This window comes from Astyanax mexicanus, chromosome 2 (genome assembly GCF_023375975.1).
Source record: "Astyanax mexicanus isolate ESR-SI-001 chromosome 2, AstMex3_surface, whole genome shotgun sequence".
Lineage (NCBI taxonomy): Eukaryota > Metazoa > Chordata > Actinopteri > Characiformes > Acestrorhamphidae > Astyanax > Astyanax mexicanus.
In genome coordinates this window covers 64046561-64066231 of record NC_064409.1, presented here as the reverse complement: position 1 = coordinate 64066231, position 19671 = coordinate 64046561, and the positions used below count along the sequence as shown (strand labels likewise).

The following is a 19671-nucleotide window of genomic DNA, read 5'->3' as shown; positions in this document are numbered from 1 at the left end:
TAAGTATATTTAAAATAATTCCATTTTAGTAGAGTTAAGAACACTTAGCACAATTTAAGTAAGATTTCTGTACTATATTTATACAATTAAAGTTTAATAAGTGCAAAAAAAGTTGTTCCATTAAAAAAAAACTCTTTAAATATACTGATTAATAATAAAGTGGCTACAAGAACACTTTAGTGCACTATAGTATAATAATGCTTTGTATACTTTAATCAACTTTTTTTTCCACCAAGGTAAAACAATAATCATATCAAGAATAAAACATTATATTGATTTCCTATCAGTACTGAGCTAACCTGTACAACAGAGATGTGTCCGTGCAGCACTGCGAACGTAAGCGCCACCCAGTGGCGGCTGTCGGGGTGGACGGAGGGGTGTTTCGGGGAGCACACTGGCACCTGGGTGGGAGGAAAATGCACACAGCATTAGGTTTCAGTCTTCATAAAGCAGCAGCAGCAGCAGTAGCTGGAATAGCTGGAATAAATAGCAGAGCAGTTAAACTCACTGCGATGTCCAGATTGGCTCCAGCGTCAATCAGCATCTGGACCAGAGCCTCGTCTCCAGCTGCGCAAGCATACATCAGCGGGGTCATGCCCTACATCACACACACGCACACACAGCAGGGGTGAGGACACTCTGAAATCTGGCTGAAATTACATCAATATTGTTCTGGAGGCTCTGCGCTAAACATGTCCGAGCCTTAACCTCCTCCTATTGGCTCAGAAGAACATATTTCTACAAACAAGCTTAGTATAAATGTTTAGTTAATTAATGTAGTATTTATGTTGTGTGTAGGGCTGTTAAACGTCCTAAATTATATTTACATACGCATATATCTATTTTCACATACATTTACGTAAAAAAAAAAACTTTACATTTTTATTTGACATTTAAACACCATATCTTATTTTTTATTTTATATACTTTTTTTTATATTTTCCTAATCATAATTACAGAGCATTGAAATATACATCTTAACTGTTATATTTATGCAATACCTAAATATATATATTTTTTAAATCCAATGTAGTAATTTAATTTACTTTCTAAGAAGTTACATGATACATTGTACTTTAAATAAACTACTGTAACAGTTGTTTTTAACACACTTTGCTAAAAAGGAACAAAGGTATATTTGGAAATGAGCATTTTAATAGTATGTTAAAATACATAAAACTAAAAGTGTACTTCATGGTAGTATATTTATTTAAAATACACTATATTGTACTTTTTAAAAATTAAAAAATATTTGATGAAAGCATAATATTAATGTACTTTTAATATATTTTAAGTACATAAATCTTTCAGTATATTTACAGCATACTTGGACATTTCTCAATATGTTTTAAGTACAATTAAGTTTCTTTTTTTGTTACCAGGGACAGTACATTTTAGTATATTTTACATTTTGACATTTTAGTATTGTTGTTTTTTTTTGTTTTGTCTTTTAAAACCAGTCAAAATGTTCATACTTTTTTCAACCTTTCTTTATACATTCAAATGTATTTTTATTATTTTTTTTTATATAATTTTATTTCAAATTTCTCCCTTTTTTCTCCCCAATTTACACGTTCAATTATCCAACCCACTCACTAGGACTCTCCTTATCACTAGTAATGCCCCAACACACCAGGAGTGTGAAGACTAACACATGCTTCCTCTGATACATGTGAAGTCAGCCACCGCTTCTTTTCAAGCTGCTGCTGATGCAGCATTACCGAGCAGCCAGCGCACGCTCGGAGGAAAGCGCAGCGGCTCGGTTCTGATACATCAGCTCACAGACGCCCTGTGCTGTGGACATCACTCTAGGAGTGATGTGCGGAGAGAGCACAGGGAGCAGGGCCAATTTTGCTCCCTCTGAAGCTGCATGAGTGGGGGTTTGAACTGGCGACCTCCCGCTCACAGTGGCAGCGCTTTAGACCGCTGGACCACTCAGTGCAACCAAATTTATGGTTTTAAGGATGTTATAACATATAGGTGTAGTGTGGTTTGCTTGCCAAATTCTAGTCTAGTCTGCCAAAAGACACACCAATAAGCTCCACCCACTGCTAGAATTAACTAGCTCTTATGACATCAGAGAAAATGTGAAAGTAATTGCAAAACAACAATATATACTGTATAAAGATTGTATGGATGGTAGAGGAGGGTAACCAGTATGTTTGAAAACTTGAACAAAGTTTGCAAAGTACATCAAATTGCTTTATTTTTTTTAATAAAGCAAAGGAAATTAAATTTAAAAGGAAATCAAATGATAAAAAATGTATTAAAGCCATAATTGTATAATCTTGACATGCCTGGCCGTGGTATGAACTTTGTGTGCAGTACCTGATCGTCCATGCTGTTGACCCCATCTGGCCCCAGCAGCTCGATGGCCTGCCCTATCAGATCGGTGCGGCCGCAGTTCAGCATGCGAAAGCCCAGATCCAGCTGGAACTTATCAGTGGCGGCTTTGGCATCCAGCCTCCTGAAGGAACTAAAACAGCACTCTGGCCTGGAGAGAGAGAGAGAGAGAGAGAGGTGGGAGAGGAGGAGAGCATTAAGAAAATGAAAGATAGAATAAGTGAGAAAGTATGAGGGGGAGTATGGAAAAATAGAAGAACAGCAAGATAAAAATAAAACCAGATAAAGTGGCAGAATAAGGGAGGTAAGGAGTGGGGGTGGGTTTTTGAGAAGGTTTCTGAGTAAAGGAGGAGTAGTGTACTTTCCCTAAGATAGGTTACAACATATCATAAAGCGTCAGGCCAGGGCTCTGACATCAGTCTGTGGGCTAAAGTTCTGGGTGGGTTCTGCAAATAAAACTCTGAGGGCTCTGCAGATGGCTTTTGCTCATTTCTGATAAAGTGATGCAGTAAAATGAATAAGAGGGGATATTCTGAGGTCATATATGCTCAACTGCTTATAAATGCAGACTATTTAAAATGTGTAAAAAAATATAGTAAAGAAAAGGTCACAGTCTAGTCTAGAGGCCATAATATTAGTGGTGACCAATTCCAGTTCTTTTTAAGATCCTTTAGTTCAGCTAACCTTGTATCTCCAAAAGAGCAACTTTACTGTCAGTGGAAGGAAACATAAAAAGATGTTATTCATTCAACAGTCATTCTGGACCAACTTCTATTGGTCCATTCATCATAAACATTGTCAGTCAGATTCAGTTTTATATCAAAAAGTGAGGGTTTTGCATAAAATTACTTATGGGATATAATACACTGTCATGCCAAAAGTCTTGAGAGATATCAGTATGTAAATTAATCATGGATTTTTTCCTCGGGTGAAGGCTTAGACACACCCACACCTGTATATGTTGTGTGGTGTCATCTTGTAAGTGAGATTGGACACTGGCAATTGTGCTCATGGCAAGGCACTATGCTAGAACTAACAGTGGGAGCTGGATTAAAAAGTGGATATTTTAAACTCATCGAACCACAGTGTCACACTAGTAGAGAATAAAAGGCACAGCACAGTGGGTGGTAATTATCGTGACCGGCGACATCTGGCTAGAATTGTCCATGCATACAGACAATCGACTCTGGCGGAAATCCAATTCACAATCAATGCAGAAGACCTCCACAAGCATTATTTAGCTTTCTTCAATAGAACATGGTCAAAGACACGACCAAAGTCACAATGTTACCTCATGTATCCCATGACTTTTGGCATTGTCAGTGTAAGAGTTAGATATATTGGAAAACACATTCCAGGATTGGAGCCAAATAATGAGCCACACTGTGTGGGAGCTCAAAGAAATTCACAAAGCAATAAAAAAAATACATAACAGAAAGGAAAAATGACAGCGAGATAGAGGTGAATGCTAAAATTAGTTTTGAAGACGATTCAAACAGTTATTTTTAGCATTAAAAGCCTTTAAATCTCTAAAAATAAATAAATGTTCTATCATAAAAAGAAGATGTTCCTAGATCTATTCCTGAAAGCAGTTTTTTGTATGAGAGTGATCAGACTATATGTATAGTCTGAGAGCTGGAGTGGAGCAGCACTGTGGTAGCAGATGTTAAGTGTGAGTCCTGTGGAGAGGTGAAAGACGGTGAGGTCAGGAGATGTCTCTTACTTCAGCAGTCTGGGCTCACAGTCCAGTCCTGGCAGGAGCTGCCGCGCTGTCTGTCGGACATCATCACTGTCTACCAGGAGGCTGCGGCGGTGCTCGGCGTGCACGATGGCCACCCGCATCCACTCCATGAGGGGCGGCAGCAGGAGGAAAGGCCTGAGGAGAACATAGTGGATAGAATGTTGAAATTACAGTAACTAAGTACTATACAGGAGGACATAGTAACAGGTGGTTACAAGGGATTTTATCCAACGGACACATTTAGACACATCCCCACAGCCCTGGAATGGGTTAGAACGGATATTTTGTCTATAATAAAAAGTGGAACAACCCATATATTAGTTGTAAAGACACCTGAACACCTCGTACAGTTCGCCTGGAATAGTCTCTAGAGTGAGATTTTCAAGTTTAACAAACAACCAAATTGAAAACCTCTGGAATATAATTAAGTTTAAGATGAATCCATCAAACCAAGCTTGACTGCTTGAATGTGTGCACCAGGAGTGCAGGCATAAAGTTATCCAAAAGCAGTGTGTAAGACTGGTGGAGGAGAACATGCCAAGATGCATGAAAACTGTGATTAAAAACAAAAAAATATTGATTTCTGAACTCTTAAAACTTTCTCTTATTTTTTGAGGTCTGAAAGCTCTGCATCTTTTTTTTGTTATTTGTTATTTCTCATTTTCTGCAAATAAATGCTCTAAATGACAATATTTTTATTTGGAATTTGGAAGAAAGGTTGTCCGTAGTTTATAGAATAAAACAAACATGTTAATTTTAATCAAACATCTACCTTCTACCTTCTTCAGAAAATGAAGTGCTCTCTATTTTTTTTCCTGTATATACATCATATTAGGCATTACCACTCACAGTGGACAGTGCAGTGGGTGATAATGATCGTGACCAGTAGCTCTGCCTAGAATTGTCCAGACAAAAACATAGAAACATTCACATTGATAGTAGGAGACCCTACATGCATATCCCACTGGTCAGTGCAGTGTTCTTTAGGCTAAATGGGACACAGCAAAAGTCATGGGACACAATCACCACGTTCCTGTTCCATGACAACATGACAAATAACACATTATATGCAAGTTTTAGTCTGGAATGCCCTTTTTAAAGTGCCTAAATCATCAATCCACAGTGATACAAAGGGCTCTTGTGTTCCAGTCCAGCTTTCAGCAGGATGGGCTTTGTCTTTCAGCACCCTGTCACATCCATAAACTCACCAAATTAGCCACAGCTGCTTCTGCTCACACTCCTTCCACAGGTCACACACACTCTCTGACCATACGAACGCACTCTCTGCATGTGTGTATCTGTCCTCAGACAGGTATATTAAATAAAATGGACCCGGTTGTATTCTTGTCTGTTTTATTACGCTTAAACAATGATGAGAGCAGAGAGAACTTAAAGCCAACTACACCATTAGCAAAGACAAGTGATCTCAAACAGTGTCAGCAGTGAAGAAGAGTTTAAAAAGTAGCATTACAACATGAGAATGTGAATGTTTTACAAAAAAATAATGTAAGATTTTAAATTTGTATGTATCTGTGTGCCAGTAGGGGGAGACATTGTCAATTTACAACTTGTAAGCTGTCAAACTGGTTCTTGAAAGGCATCCTTTAAATAGTGGAATGAATAGGACAGTTATTATCAGGCTAACAGAGTCTCAGTAGCTTTCTATCACTGCTAAATATAGTCAAATTAGCCTAGCTGAAGCATGTTTTAAGCACTTGTTCAATTCAGTGAATGAGTGAGTGTGTGTTAGTGTAGTGCATAAAGAATAAAAATACTCTAAAACTTTTACTCAAGTCACTTTTTTCAAACTCCCAACATGAATCGTTAAAAGCTAAAGAGCACCCTTGTGATAAAGAAGTATACTTAAGTTATGTTAGTTTGGAACCAATAATTTGTACTTAATTACTACTTATTTGTAATTAAAATGATATAAATTTGCACTAAATTCATATTGAGTATACTAGTCGTATGTTATTTTCAACACTATTTAATATAATTTAAGTATATTTGTGTGAGCTATCCGACTGAACATTAAAAATCTATTAAAAATCAAAAGATCTGATTAAAATATAGATTTAACATCACATTCATTTTGAGGAGTGTATAAAAACTGGGGGAAACAAAAGCAATATTTCTCATTGCTAAGTTTTTTTTTAAAGTTCTTTTATCGACACTAAAGTAACTAAAGTAAACTTTTTAGGTACAAATTTAACACATAAAAGTTCATTATCACAGTTTTAATTTGTCAACACAAAATTATTGTTTTGTAGCAAATTTGACTGAAGTAGAGTTTTATTGCAGAAATATCGACTCCTTCAGACTCATTTAGTAAATGTATAGTTTTATCATAAAAAGCACAGTTTTATAAAATAATACTAAGCATATATTTTTACTAAGTACATCACCAGTATAAAATCAGCACAGCCAAATAAAGTATACTTTTTCAAAGTAGACTGAATTATAGATAAAGTAGGTAAAAATGTAAGTATAAGTAGAATAATATATCTGAATCATTGCGCATATAGTTCAAGTACACTATTATTATGTTTATATATAGATATAGATTTTTAATGTTCACTCGGACAGCTTACACAAATATACTAAAATTATATTAAATACATATTGTATACTCAATATGATTTTAGTGCAAATTTATATCATTTTAATTACAAACAAGTAGTAATTGAGTACAAATTATTGGTTCAAAATTAAAATAACTTAAGTATACTTCTTTTTCACAAGGGCAGTGCTGTTGTCAGATCATCATTTAAGAAAACCACCTAGACTCCCACCATGCTGAGCCTCAGGCCTGTCTATCAGCTCTGCTTTATTCTATTCTACTCTGTGCGGCTCTGTGTGGAAAAGCCTTCCAGCAGCAGGAAAGCAGATATAACACAATCCTAGCTTGCTCTTAGGGAGCAGACGGCTCAGCGGGAACACTGTGAAACAAAGTCAGCCCACCGAGGGTCCGCCAGCCTAATGAGACATATGCAAATGAGACCCATTAGGGGGAAGGAGGTGCTCATTAGGCAATGTAAATATGTGCATCGGAGATAAAAAATAAAAAATAAAAAAAAATGCACAAAACAGGGATGCTGAGCATCACAGGAGAGAAACATAACAGGCCCAGACAGATGAGGGCTAATATTTGCTAACAGATGCTTTACAGGCAAGTTTGATGGAAAGAGAAACTAATAAAACCATTCAACACTTCACTTCTCTGTGGAAATAAATATTTAGGCCCAATCCCATTTTACCCCTTGGCCCTACCACTTACCCCTACCCCTCTGTTTTTGAGTGTAACCCTTGAAACAGAGTTACAAGTGGAAGGGGTGAAATCCTCCGCTCTAAGAATTGGGACAACCCTTCAAGCATCCGATATGTCATCAGAGCGCTAAAGTTCAGTAACCTAGCTGCTGCTGGTTAACCAATTAACTTGAAATTAGCATTAATAAGCTATAATTTAATTTAATTTTTCCGTTTCGCCTTAAATGCTGCAGCCCCTGCCATCTGTTGCACCATTTAAGGTGGAACAGGAAAGTTAGCCAGCTAGCTAGCTACTGAGACAAACTACTAGTGATCTTTTTATGCTTGTTATGAAGAATTCTCCCATAAAACACTGAAACTACACATTAAACTATGGTAATATAGTGCCAATCGTCACTTTTAACAAGGAAAACACTTACATTTGTGGGTTTCTTTGGTCGCTTTTTCCGCCATCTTACCGGTGATTCTCATAGCCCTCGGTTTGAGGTGTGCAGCTAAAAAAAAATCTCTGTTTTTCTGTACTTGTCTGTACATGTTATGATATGGCTTCTGGGCGAGGCCTTCATACAAATAATATCAGCTTAATTCATTCTGATGTCAAAGTGGGCTTATCTCACCCCAACCAATGTCACACAACTTATTTCCAGACTTAAGAGAACAACCTATAACACTGAATAAATGCATTCTATGTATATCTATATACTTAATAAAGATAAGCCAACAATCTCAACCTACAGTACTTCAACACTATACTACTTCTACTATTACATAGGAGAGAATAAACACAAAGATCAACATCAAGTCACCCCACCAGTATCCCTTCCAGAACTTTTTCATCTCCATCTACAGTTGAAGTGCCATTTGCAGTTTTAAATATATTAGATCTCTTTAACTACAAGAGCACACAAGGACTTGATTGTGTGCACTTATCTGCAGGAAGGAGGAAAAGAGAAAGAGAGATAGAAAGAGATATGCAGGGTTTTATTAAGGCACAGCATCTCTTTGATTGGAAACAGTCAGAGATGGCACTACTGGAGCATTCGAGCAATCACAACATCCAAAAAGGTCCTGGCTCTCTTCCAAAATGTGTTTCCCATAGCACTTTTCCATCTCTAAATGCAACTATTGATCCTTCTAAAGCTCTCAACCCTGGAAACGGCTATCGTAGAGTTCGCTACAGCCCAACAAAGCTGCAGAGCTACAGCCGTTAACCCTCCCCCTCCCGCTCTACTCCGCGCCCAACCCCTCGCCCACACTTTTGATGGATAGTCCAATCTTGTGACCCTCATCTTATCTGAATGAAACCAAAGGAGTGTGAAATCCAAGCCCTTCTAAACGTTTAAAGCCCTTTGCTTTGTTCACTCGCCAAAGGGCCACGCCGGTGTACATAGCGAGTGTGTCCGGCCCCCTCTCGCTCTCGCCGGGCTGGCCCCTGGGTCGCACCACGACAGTGACCTCTGCATCTGATTCAGGGGCTCAAGTTCAGCCCGTAGCCTTCAAGCCGAAACTCAAGCCGGGCCATGGACTACATCAAAGCCCGGACAGGCAGGGTGTGGTGAAACCGGAGAGCGCGCTGCGCTAATTAGCCCGCCCTGTGCACAGACGTGTAATGGGGTCTTGTTGTGACCAGGTCACACTCGAGATGTGTGACTGTGATTAGGCACGGATACAGAGACCACACGGTCTGACTGCCTCCCGTCTCCACAGACGTGCCGTAGAGGATCTGAGTCACATCTGCATCTGCGGCAGGAAGCTGTTGTGGAGTGGAGTGAGCGTGCCTCAGCTCACTCCACCTTGTGGTTTAATGTGGTTTGGCGAAGGACGATGATGATTAATTTTTCCACCAGTATTTCATGCAGCTACAGGAACTATAGTATAGCACTGTAAATCTTCGACCTCACAACAGTGCTGGAAACGCCTCGAGACATCTCAAACTGCAGCATAATTCAATAGGCATGCTTTGGCATGATTCAATTATCAAAGCACATGTGACTAAATGGATTATAATTATAATAGAATAAATGGAATTTACACAATAAACAGTAAATATCTTCTGATTCTTACATTTTTAAATAGCTTGAGGTCATTTTTGCCAACCCTTGCACACAAGCTAGATATCTTCCTATCACAAAAAGCTATCAGAACAAAGGATGATGGACATAATCAGACAGCTCAACATGCTTGGAGGAGAACATTAACTACCTATTCAGTTGCAATAGCTAACTGACACCCAAGTTGGCTGGTTCTGCACTGAGTGATGGGGGATAGCAAGGGCCATTAAACCATTCCAACGTGCCATTATGCTTTCTTTGGCTGCTTGGTCATTTCTGGGGTTTAAACCCACAATCTCCTGGTGATAGGGTGAACACCTAAACACACGAGTCAAGATCCTTATTCTGAAGCATTCTAAAATCCCTGCAGTTGAATCAACACCTTATTTAATATATGATTTCTCTAGATGGAGGGATTGATAAACAAATGAATGGTTGAATGTATGGATGACTACAGTATATACATGTTCTACCATTTGCATTATCATATCATTGTAGTCAACCAGTCATTCACAGAACTTTTACATACTGTTTATCGGTGCAACCTATAGCTTGATGGCTGTAAACACTGTTTTAAAGCAGACAATACAGCCTCTATACTGTGGGGATAGTATTAAGAGTGTTACAACCAATCCTGCCTTGTGAAATATGACTATATTAATGTCTATAAAGTGTATATTCCCTTATATAACTTCAGAAAAGAAAGTTTTTTAGAACTTTGCATTCATAGTTGATTTTAGAAAGAACAGATATCATATAACTAAAAAATATAGTTGCTAATATTTACTGTTCTTTGAGTTAAAAAACAACAAAAATAAATGTGCCATGCCTTTTTCCACTAATCATACTAACTGTGACATATACATCTCTGGAAACAAATAAGAGGCCCATTAAATATGATGAGTTTCTTTGATTTTACCAAATTGTAAACCTCTGGAGTATAATCAAGAGGAAGAAAGATGATCACAAGCCTTCAAACCAAGCTGAACTGAAGTGGCATAAAATTATCCAAAAGTAGTGTGCAAGACTGGTGGAGGAGAACATGCCAGGATGCATGAAAACTGTGATTAAAAACCAGGATTATTCCTCAAAATACTGATTTCTGAACTCTTAAAACTGTATGAATATGAACGTGTTGTCTTTGCATTATTTGAGGTCTGAAAGCTTTGCATCTTTTTTGTTATTTCAGCCATTTCTCATTTTCTGCAAATAAATGCTAAAAATTGTATAGTTTATAGATTAAAACATTAGTGTTCATTTTACTTAAACATATACCTATAAATAGAAAAATCAGAAAACAAACTGATTCAGAAACTGAAGTGGTTTCTTATTTTTTTTTCAGAGATGTTATGTTTGCATGCATTTGGCTCAGTTGGGAAACTCATTTAGCTCTAACAATATTGAAATGATTTAAATTAATGAATTGTATTTGTATCCATTTTTTTTGTATCCAGACTATAAAGCAACTGCTACAGCAACTGTTAGCATTAAGCAGCTGTCATCGAGCATTTTACTACTTTTCTTTCTTTAAAGCTCTTTGCGTGTTGTTCCCTAGACATTCCTAAATAGGCCTGGCTTAATTACTGTTTTACTGTAACGGCTCATTCTAAACTCCCACATTAGTGCACCCTGTGTCTCCCCACACCTGCTGTGCTTTAGCAACACAGTCTCCTGACAGTTCACAGTCAGCCATGCGTGAGCTGTGCTGTCTCTGGACGTGCACATGATTAGCACGTCATAGATGTATTCCAGCTCCTCTCTTGACCTCCTGCTGTCTCCCAGCACCTGGTACAGCTCCTCTTCACCCCTCTGACCTCTCTCTGTCTATCTCCCTTTTCTTTTCCTGTCTCTCTCTCTATACCCCCTCCACCCACCCTCTTGTTAGCAGTGTGCAGGGTGCCCTGAGGTGCTGTAAATCTACACTGTGTAGCTGTAACCTTTGCTGACTCTACCAAGACCTCACAGAGCTCTTACCAGGGTCTTTACTACGGCTGATCTGTGTTAAATATTTAACATCTGCATAGATGTTTAGAAGAGCAGATTCCCAGCTAACAATTTTTGGTTAGTAGAATGCTTTCTGAATGTTACAGTGAACATTCTTAGAACGTTCAATCTGTTAACCCTCCTGTTATATATTCATTTGTCAGGAATAACACGGGTGTTCCCGGGTCAATTTGACCCTGTGCATTTTTAATTATCCAAAAGATGTCTGAAACCAAACAAATCCTAACAAGCAGTGTGTATATTTCATTAATAACTCCTAACAACTAACTTATTCTATAAATTAATTCTACTAAATTATTTTATTCATATTTATTGTAATTGTGTAGTGTAGGGTTAAGTTTTTTGGATGTTCTTAGACCCTTTTTATTAATTTTTATTTATACATTCTGGTAAATTTGCTGTAAAAAATCTAATTTATCTTGCTGGGAACGGTATGTGAGAAACCTTCTAATAATGTTGTTCCAGGAACATTATTTCTCTAATGTTACAGGCTAACCTTCCTGCAACCTTTTCAAAATGTTGACAAACGTTCTTAGAACACTCTCTGTTAGAAGTTCTGGTTTTGAGTCATTATATCTTACTAAAGATTGTGTTGTAAAGAATTTAACTAAACGTGATTGCCCCAGCTCTACCAGTAGAGCAGAGGTACTGCATGTTACGCTTAAAAAAATTAAATTAAATAAAATAACATAAAATTTTGCAGTTTTTTTTTTTTAGCAGAAACACAACTGCTGAGACAACTGACCTGAGAGAGCTATCTAGGGTGAAATACAGCCTCCATACTGTGGGGTTAGTATAAAGAGTGTTACAACCAAGTCTGCCTTAAAATAGAAGACTATATCCCCTTTTACAAATAAAAAAATATATATTTTTGAACTTTTACTTCATATTTGTTTTCAAACGAATAGATATCATAAAAATAAAAAAACATAGTTGCTAATTTTCACTGTTCTTTGAGTTTAAAACCAAATCTACCATTGTTTTTTTTTTTTGTTCGTTTTTTTGTTTGTTTGTTTTTTGGCTAATCGCATTAAGTCACTGTGTGTTTCCATAGTACAACTTTTATGTTCTTATTGGTGAATTGCTCAACACACTGTTTAGGTGTAGTATATGAAGGCAGACTTTATCTATTGTGTATTATAGTTTTTATAGAGGTTTTGATGAATGAACTTATGTAACTTTTTGTATTTTTAGTAAGTGTGACGATTCTACAATTGATAGAGATGTATATTTTAAAAAAAAAACAAGGGGTTTTAAACAGACAAAAAATAAACAACAAATTGATTATTACTCTTAAAAAAGCTTAAAAAAAAAATAAAAATAAAAAGAATTCCTTGATGAGAAGTTTATAGGGTTAAGACCACACAGCCAGCCCAAGTAAAGCTGCGGTTTGAGTTTCAAACAAAGGTTTAATAGACTTTTTAAAAACTTTTTTCAATAATAGCAGCCACACAGAGATCTTGAATCAGGAGTGGAGTCTATTCTTTAATCACTTCCAGGACTGAGGTACCACCTGTATTCTATTCCACTGCCACACACACACACACACACACAAAAACACACACACACACACTCATATACACACTCTAGTTACACTGTATAACTCTCTGGTGGTGGTGGAGGTGGTGGAGTTATGGTGAAGATGACAGGGTGAGCTCCTATTGCTCCGTCTCTTTGAAGTGAGCTGGTGGAGCACCTTTGTTGTTTGTTATTGAGGTTGAGGTTGAGGTTGAGGCGCAGCAGGACGTCCAGCTGTAGCCAACATGTGTTAAGGTCTGTTCCGCAGCGCAATTATCATACGTGTGTGCATGCGCTATCAAAACATTTACAGAGGCTTCGTGCCTGACGTTCGTTCACAAACATCAGGCGAACTCCGACAAACATCAGCAAGACCATCAAAGGATTAAGTGTACTTTGCTCCCGGCACCGAGGCATCAAGAAGCTGGCTTTCTCAGTACACTGTGAAGTGTAAATGTAAACAGGGTATTTAGGGGCAGTTTCCGTTCAGAATTAGGTTCAGCACGAGCGTGAGTTTAAAGAGTTTAGCTCTTTAGAATGATTTTTATTTACTGTAGAATCAAGGTAAATGCTAGGGTTTAGAGTTGGGCACAAATACTTAGATTATAAGTATTACAAGTATTAGATTAATATAATATAAGTATTAGATTACAAATACTAAGATTTGGGTTCATTCATTCGTCTTCACTGCCAGGGCCACTAGAAGTGAGCAATAACTGATACAAAATATACAGCCCTGGAAAAAATTAAGAGACCACTTCAGTTTCTGAATCAGTTTCTCTGATTTTGATACTTATAGCTATGTGTTTGAGTAAAATTAATATTGCCATTTTATTCTATAAACTACAGACAACATTTGTCACAAATTCCAAATTAAAATATTGTCGTCATTTAGAGCATTTATTTGCAGAAAATGAGAAACGGCTGTAACAAAAAAAAAAAGATGCAGAGCTTTCAGACCTCAAATAATGCAACGAAAAAAAAAAACAAGTTCATATTCATAAAGTTTTAAGAGTTCAGAAATAGTTCAATGTTTGGTGGAATAATCCTGGTTTTTAATCACACTTTTAAACATGTATCTTGGCATGTTCTCCTCCACCAGTCTTACACACTGATTTTGGATAACTTTATGTCACTCCTGGTGCTAATATTTAAGCAGTTCAGCTTGGTTTGATGGCTTGTGATCATCCATCTTCCTCTTGATTATATTCCAGAGGTTTTCAATTTGGTAAAATCAAAGAAACTTGTCATTTTTTTTAAGTGGTCTCCTATTTTTTTTTTTCAAAGCGTTATATTGGAATGTTTCGACAGACTGACAAAATGTATCGGGGTTATAATTTTTCTTTTAAAGTGCTGTTCAAAAACTCCCCAATACTTGTGCAGTGATTTTAATTTGATTGATTGCAGCATGTTGTACATTATAATAGTAACATTTCTCACAATAAGTTAAAATATTGTCATATTGCCCACCCTGAACAAGACTGGACACAAGCCCATCATAGAGTAGATTAGAAATTAGCAGTAGAATGTTTTTTGATACAGCAATAACAAAAAAGGTTTATGTTTCAAATGCTTCTACAAGAATATATAGATATCTAATTATATACTACATAAAGTTTTAAAATGAAAGTGCTTTAAATGGTTCTGTAAACAATGCCACAGTAAAAACTTGTTTGGTTCTAGAAAGATATGTTTGAGTGCAGAGAACCTATAAAATGTCAAAAAACCTTCTTTACGTGTTTAAACTGTTATTTACATCTCTTCATGTCTCTTTTACTAACATATTTCTTTATCGAAGTAAAAAGACACTTTTATATGGCATCATTCAAAGAACCATTGAAAGCACCTTTAATATTAGAAGTGCAGATTAGTTTAATTCTTCACTAGATCAAACAAAATAAACCTCTACTGCCAGACATTTGATTATTGGTGTTTATATAAAGATAAGATTCTCTCCCTCACCACCCTGCACTGCCTGTTTCTGAATATTTACATTGGTTTCCACAAAACACGATAACTGTAAAGCATCTTCACCCCAGAACTGAAAGGCCTATTGGCAATACAGTGTTAAAATTCAATACCCAGTATCAGATTCAGCTTAAGATTTTAAAACCCTTATGCCCTTACAGAAAATGTACACAGCAGCAGTCCATCTGGAGTCTTTTTGCAGTAATCTGTAGTCATTAAGCTCGGGCCCCGTTAGAGCCATTGTTCCTGACAGGTTAATCCCATCTTTTTGGAGAGAGCTCTTCCCATTGTGAGCAGAGATGAGAACCCCCTGCTGCTCCCCTCAAGGAAAGTACTGAGTGTGATAAGAAGAACTGTGCTGCAGGCTCTGTTTCTTGGCCTGACAGTAACGTCTTTATCCTATTGTTTCTGTTCTTTCTGTAAGCCCTAAAAACCCTAAAGCTGAGTCTGAAGAGTCACGGAGATTAGTGCTTTCACTAATTGCATTTTGCTTTTTTTCCTAATGTGAGAAAAGTACAGAACATAATGCTATAATACTGTTCAAAGGTTTTTGTCCTTGAATCACAGAAATGTTCATGTTTCATTGTTCAGTGTATTTAAATCCATATAGAAGTTAAGACATTTCTTTATGCAGAAAAAAGTATTGGAACACTTTATATACAGCTATAGAAAAAAATAAGAGACCACCTAAAAATTATGTTTTCTTTGATTTTAACAAATTGAAAACCTCTGGAATATAATCAAGAGAAAGATGGATGATCATAAACCATCAAACCAAACTGAACTGCTTGAATTTGTGCACGAGGGGAGGCATAAAGTTACCCAAAAGCAGTGTGTAAGACTGGTGGAGAAGAGGAGGAGAACATGCCAAGATGCATGAAAACTGTGATTAAAAACCAGTGTTATTCCACCAAATACTGATTTCTGAACTTGTTTTTTTCATTATTTGAGGTCTGAAAGCTCTGCATCTTTTTATTATTTCAGCCATTTTTCCAGAGCTGTATATATACATATGTCTATTTAGACAATTGAACTTTGTCTTAAGTTAATGCCTCTGACTGGCTGTTTCTACTGAAACAGTATCTAAAAGAGCCTGTTCAATTATTAATTATTAAGAGTAAAGACCATTGGGAGAAAATTAACCACAAGAACTATATTGACAACCTGCCTTTTAATTGTATACATTACTTATCTTCTTCATAAATAATGAACCTTTAAATTAATGAATATTTTAAAACACAACTGGCACAACTGGCAGCTTTTTCAGAAAATCCAAAGTGGTCTGTTTATATCTAATGTTTATGTTCCCAAGAATTTATTTTGCTGCCTTTATTTTTAAACATTTTCCACCTATAGGTCTTACTAATTCTGATAATTCTGTTCTAAACCAACCCCCTCTAAAAGAGCCCCACTAAGCTCATAATTTAATGAAGTCTTGCAACAAAGCCTCTGAGGTGAAGATTTAAGGAGGTCCACCCAGTCCCACCATATCATTACCACCTCTAAAAGCTCCTTCAGGCTGCTGGATCTCTCAGATTTCACATGCATATAAATGGGCCATCAGGTGTTAATTAGTGTGGATTGGAGGCTGGAAACTGCGGGTTTGGCGGGTAAGGAGAAGAAGAAGAAGAAGAATGTTTCTTTGGGCCTCACCTCTCTTTGCTCAGGGCCATTCTGGGCGGGTCCAGGTTGGGGTTCTCCATTGACTCCATTTGAGGGCAGCGCAGGAAGTAGTAGAGCGTGTGGAGGGCGTCGGGGGACCAGGAGACGGGCTGCTGGCGGGCGTGACGGGCTGGACTGAGTCCAGGACGCACAGAGCTCAGACGCTGCATGTGGTGCATGGCACGAGACACCAGGTCACCTGATGGGAGAGATTATAAAATATAACTGGTTACATAAACTGTATTGGATATTAACCCTTTAGTTTTATATTTGACTTCTCCTCTTTAAAATAAAGAACTGCTAAATTAATGTATAATTTAAAACAAAAGGATTAAACAAAACCACACATTTGGCAGCTTTTTCAGAGAACCAGAAGTGGTCTATTTATATCTTCATTATGCCACCTTTATTTTTAAGAGAACACAGAGTACTTTTCACTTAGAGGTCTTAATACTTCTGTTCTAAAACAAAACAACTCTGTTTTGACTGGTCTGCTTTCACACCACATTAAAACAACAGCCTGTGGCTGGTGGTTATTAATTTCAGTTGAATGATCCATTCCTATCAAAGGACTGCTTCTTATTCATTACAGGAATCTTGGCCAGTCCATTACCATTTGTCATCTACTCTTAAAAACTCTTAAAAATATACTCTTAAAAATCTTTTCTAATGGAAATATGTACTTGCAACATCACCCATTCCCATTCATTGTGAGTTTATACATAATGTGAACTGGTTACATTTAACTGAAAAATACAACTCAATACTAGGTTTTGCTGGTAGTTGGTTTCTGATGGTCTTAGATGGTCTTTTTTGGTCAAATATGGTTTAAAAAAGCTTAAAAGTCATCCAGGCATAACATTTCTATCTTAACCAGGTCTTGACCAATGTACAGCATGTTGCATTGGATTAGATTAGTGATTCTGGTCAAGCTGATCAACCAGCATGGTCAAGCTTGGTCATACTGGGTGTCTAGCTTGGTCATCCTTTTGGTAAACCAAAAACATGACCAATGATGGTAACTTTAGAGCAGTTTTATTGATGAATTAATCAACAATGTAAAGAACTGCCAAATCACTCCATCTCATAAAATGTGACAGCAAAAATTTAGATACTAGATCTTTGCATTACTGATACATTCTTACATTTAATAAAACCATGTTTATAATAGAAGGGATGAAGTGTAAAGACACTTTCTTCCTTTTTTTTACAGAAACCCTGATCTTTTGTAATCTGACTTTTTATACTGTAATTTTATACTGGAATGGTCCTTCACAATTGTGCAACTTCTGGAACACAGTGATTAGATAAAGGAGGAACAATCCAAATAAGGTTAGGAGTTCACATTCCCGCTGCGTCATCCTGCACTCCACCAATTTCCTAAAGCAGATTACATCAAGTAGAATAGGTGAGGAGTGTAAAATTAACCACAACCACAACCGCAATCTAATCAGTACTGCAGTAATAAGCACTAGATGTAGAAACATCCCAACAACAAATTGTACCTTACTGCATTTGTAATTTCCTAAAGAGACACACACTAAAGTTACACTATGTTCTTTTACAGTGAGCTACACAACACCAAACAAACATAGTGGTTCCTAGCTACAGCTCCAATATACAGTACAGTACAGTCCCTGTGTTATTACAAAAAAACAAACACACACACATTAACAGTTCTATTTTAGAAAGCCTAAGAAAGATCTACAACCACTCAAATAAGAGAGAGAAACCTGAGAGGGCTTGTTTGGCCTCCTCCCTGCCACTCACTGTGTTTTCCTGCACAGCTAAGCTCTACAGGACACCCTTATGAGCAGTAAATCATGACCTGGTTAAGGACAGATGGAGGGAGGAGATGAACCTCCCTCGCCTCGCCCTCCTTTACAGAGGAAAACACATTCACAGACCACGAGACAAAACACAGAGGAGTCACAAAAGAAGTGACGATTGAGTGCTAGGGTAGCACAACTAAACCCAGGTACCGTTCCATTCAAGACCATAGCAGAGCTAAAAGGCCAGACGCTGTGGGCTGGCCAGTCAATTTGTGGGAACAAGCAACGCTCGTTTAACGTAATTACCCCACGGGTTAATTTCTAACTCGAGTGAGTGGTTTCTGAGTGGGAGGAACCTTCCATTAGGAGCCGAAGACCCCACTTGTAGCTTAAAGGGGGTTCTTTGTATCACGACAAGCTCTGGAAGGGGTCTCACAGCAATTTAGGTTGAAGTTGGAGAGCTGGGCTTTTGCTGCTGATACTTTTCCCCTCGGGGGGGATCAGCTTTTTAGGTTTGGACATAATAAATACAACATTCTACAGCTCAGAGTGAAAGGGACTGCAGTGAGTGTAAGGATCATACAGTATTGGAGTACTGAAGGTTCCACCATGGAACAAACGACAAGATGAGTCTTAAAAATCAGATGACGCCAGTTAGAACTGGCTGGCTTAATCATTTATAATCATATAATCTGCATTTTAAACCATTACGATCCAACTATAATCTATAATGCACTACAATCTACTTAGTTAGCCCCTACAGCACATATATAAATACCATAAATCTGGGTTTATCTCTAAATGTCTAAATGCCTACCTCCTAAAGTGATACATTTGAATTAAAGACACACTTTACAGCCTACTTTGTTTGGTGCTCAGCAGTACAATGGATCCAAACCTTAAAAATTCCACCTTCAACCACCCATCTGTGGTAGTAAACACACACCCACACCCACACATGCACACTCTAGTGAATTGGGGGTGAGCACACACACAACCAGGGCAATTAGATTTAGAGTTTGAGAGTTAGATGCCTAGCTTAAGGGCACCTCAGCTGTAAATCTTAATTTAAAAGAGAACATTGTTCCCACACTCTTCAATCCCTGGTCCCATTCTGGTCCCGAACCCACTTCTCTCCAACTTGATGTAATTGATCTCAATTACTCAGTATTTAATTTTAGTTTGTTTTTGTTTGCACATTGAATTCTGCCGTGATTTGGGCAGCCGCGGTTTTATGTTTTTTGGATACAATCCGGGTTAGCACCCGAACATCCCTTTCAGACAGCTTCCTCTTACAGCGTCCACAGTTAATCCTGTTGGATGTGGTTCGTCCTTCTTGGTGGTG

The 19671-nt window shown here is 37.5% G+C and overlaps 1 protein-coding gene across 1 annotated transcript in view; it reads right to left on the bottom strand.

Annotated features, from left to right (window-relative positions):
* abtb2b (ankyrin repeat and BTB (POZ) domain containing 2b) overlaps positions 1–19671 on the bottom strand; it is a 78558-nt gene that overhangs the window by 12488 nt on the left and 46399 nt on the right. The window contains exons 3-7 of the mRNA XM_022672114.2: positions 16546–16753; positions 4067–4219; positions 2329–2494; positions 509–598; positions 300–401 (exon numbers count right to left, since the gene is read on the bottom strand). Of these exons, the coding sequence (XP_022527835.2) occupies positions 300–401; positions 509–598; positions 2329–2494; positions 4067–4219; positions 16546–16753 (719 nt within the window). The remainder of the gene's footprint in view (positions 1–299; positions 402–508; positions 599–2328; positions 2495–4066; positions 4220–16545; positions 16754–19671) is intronic.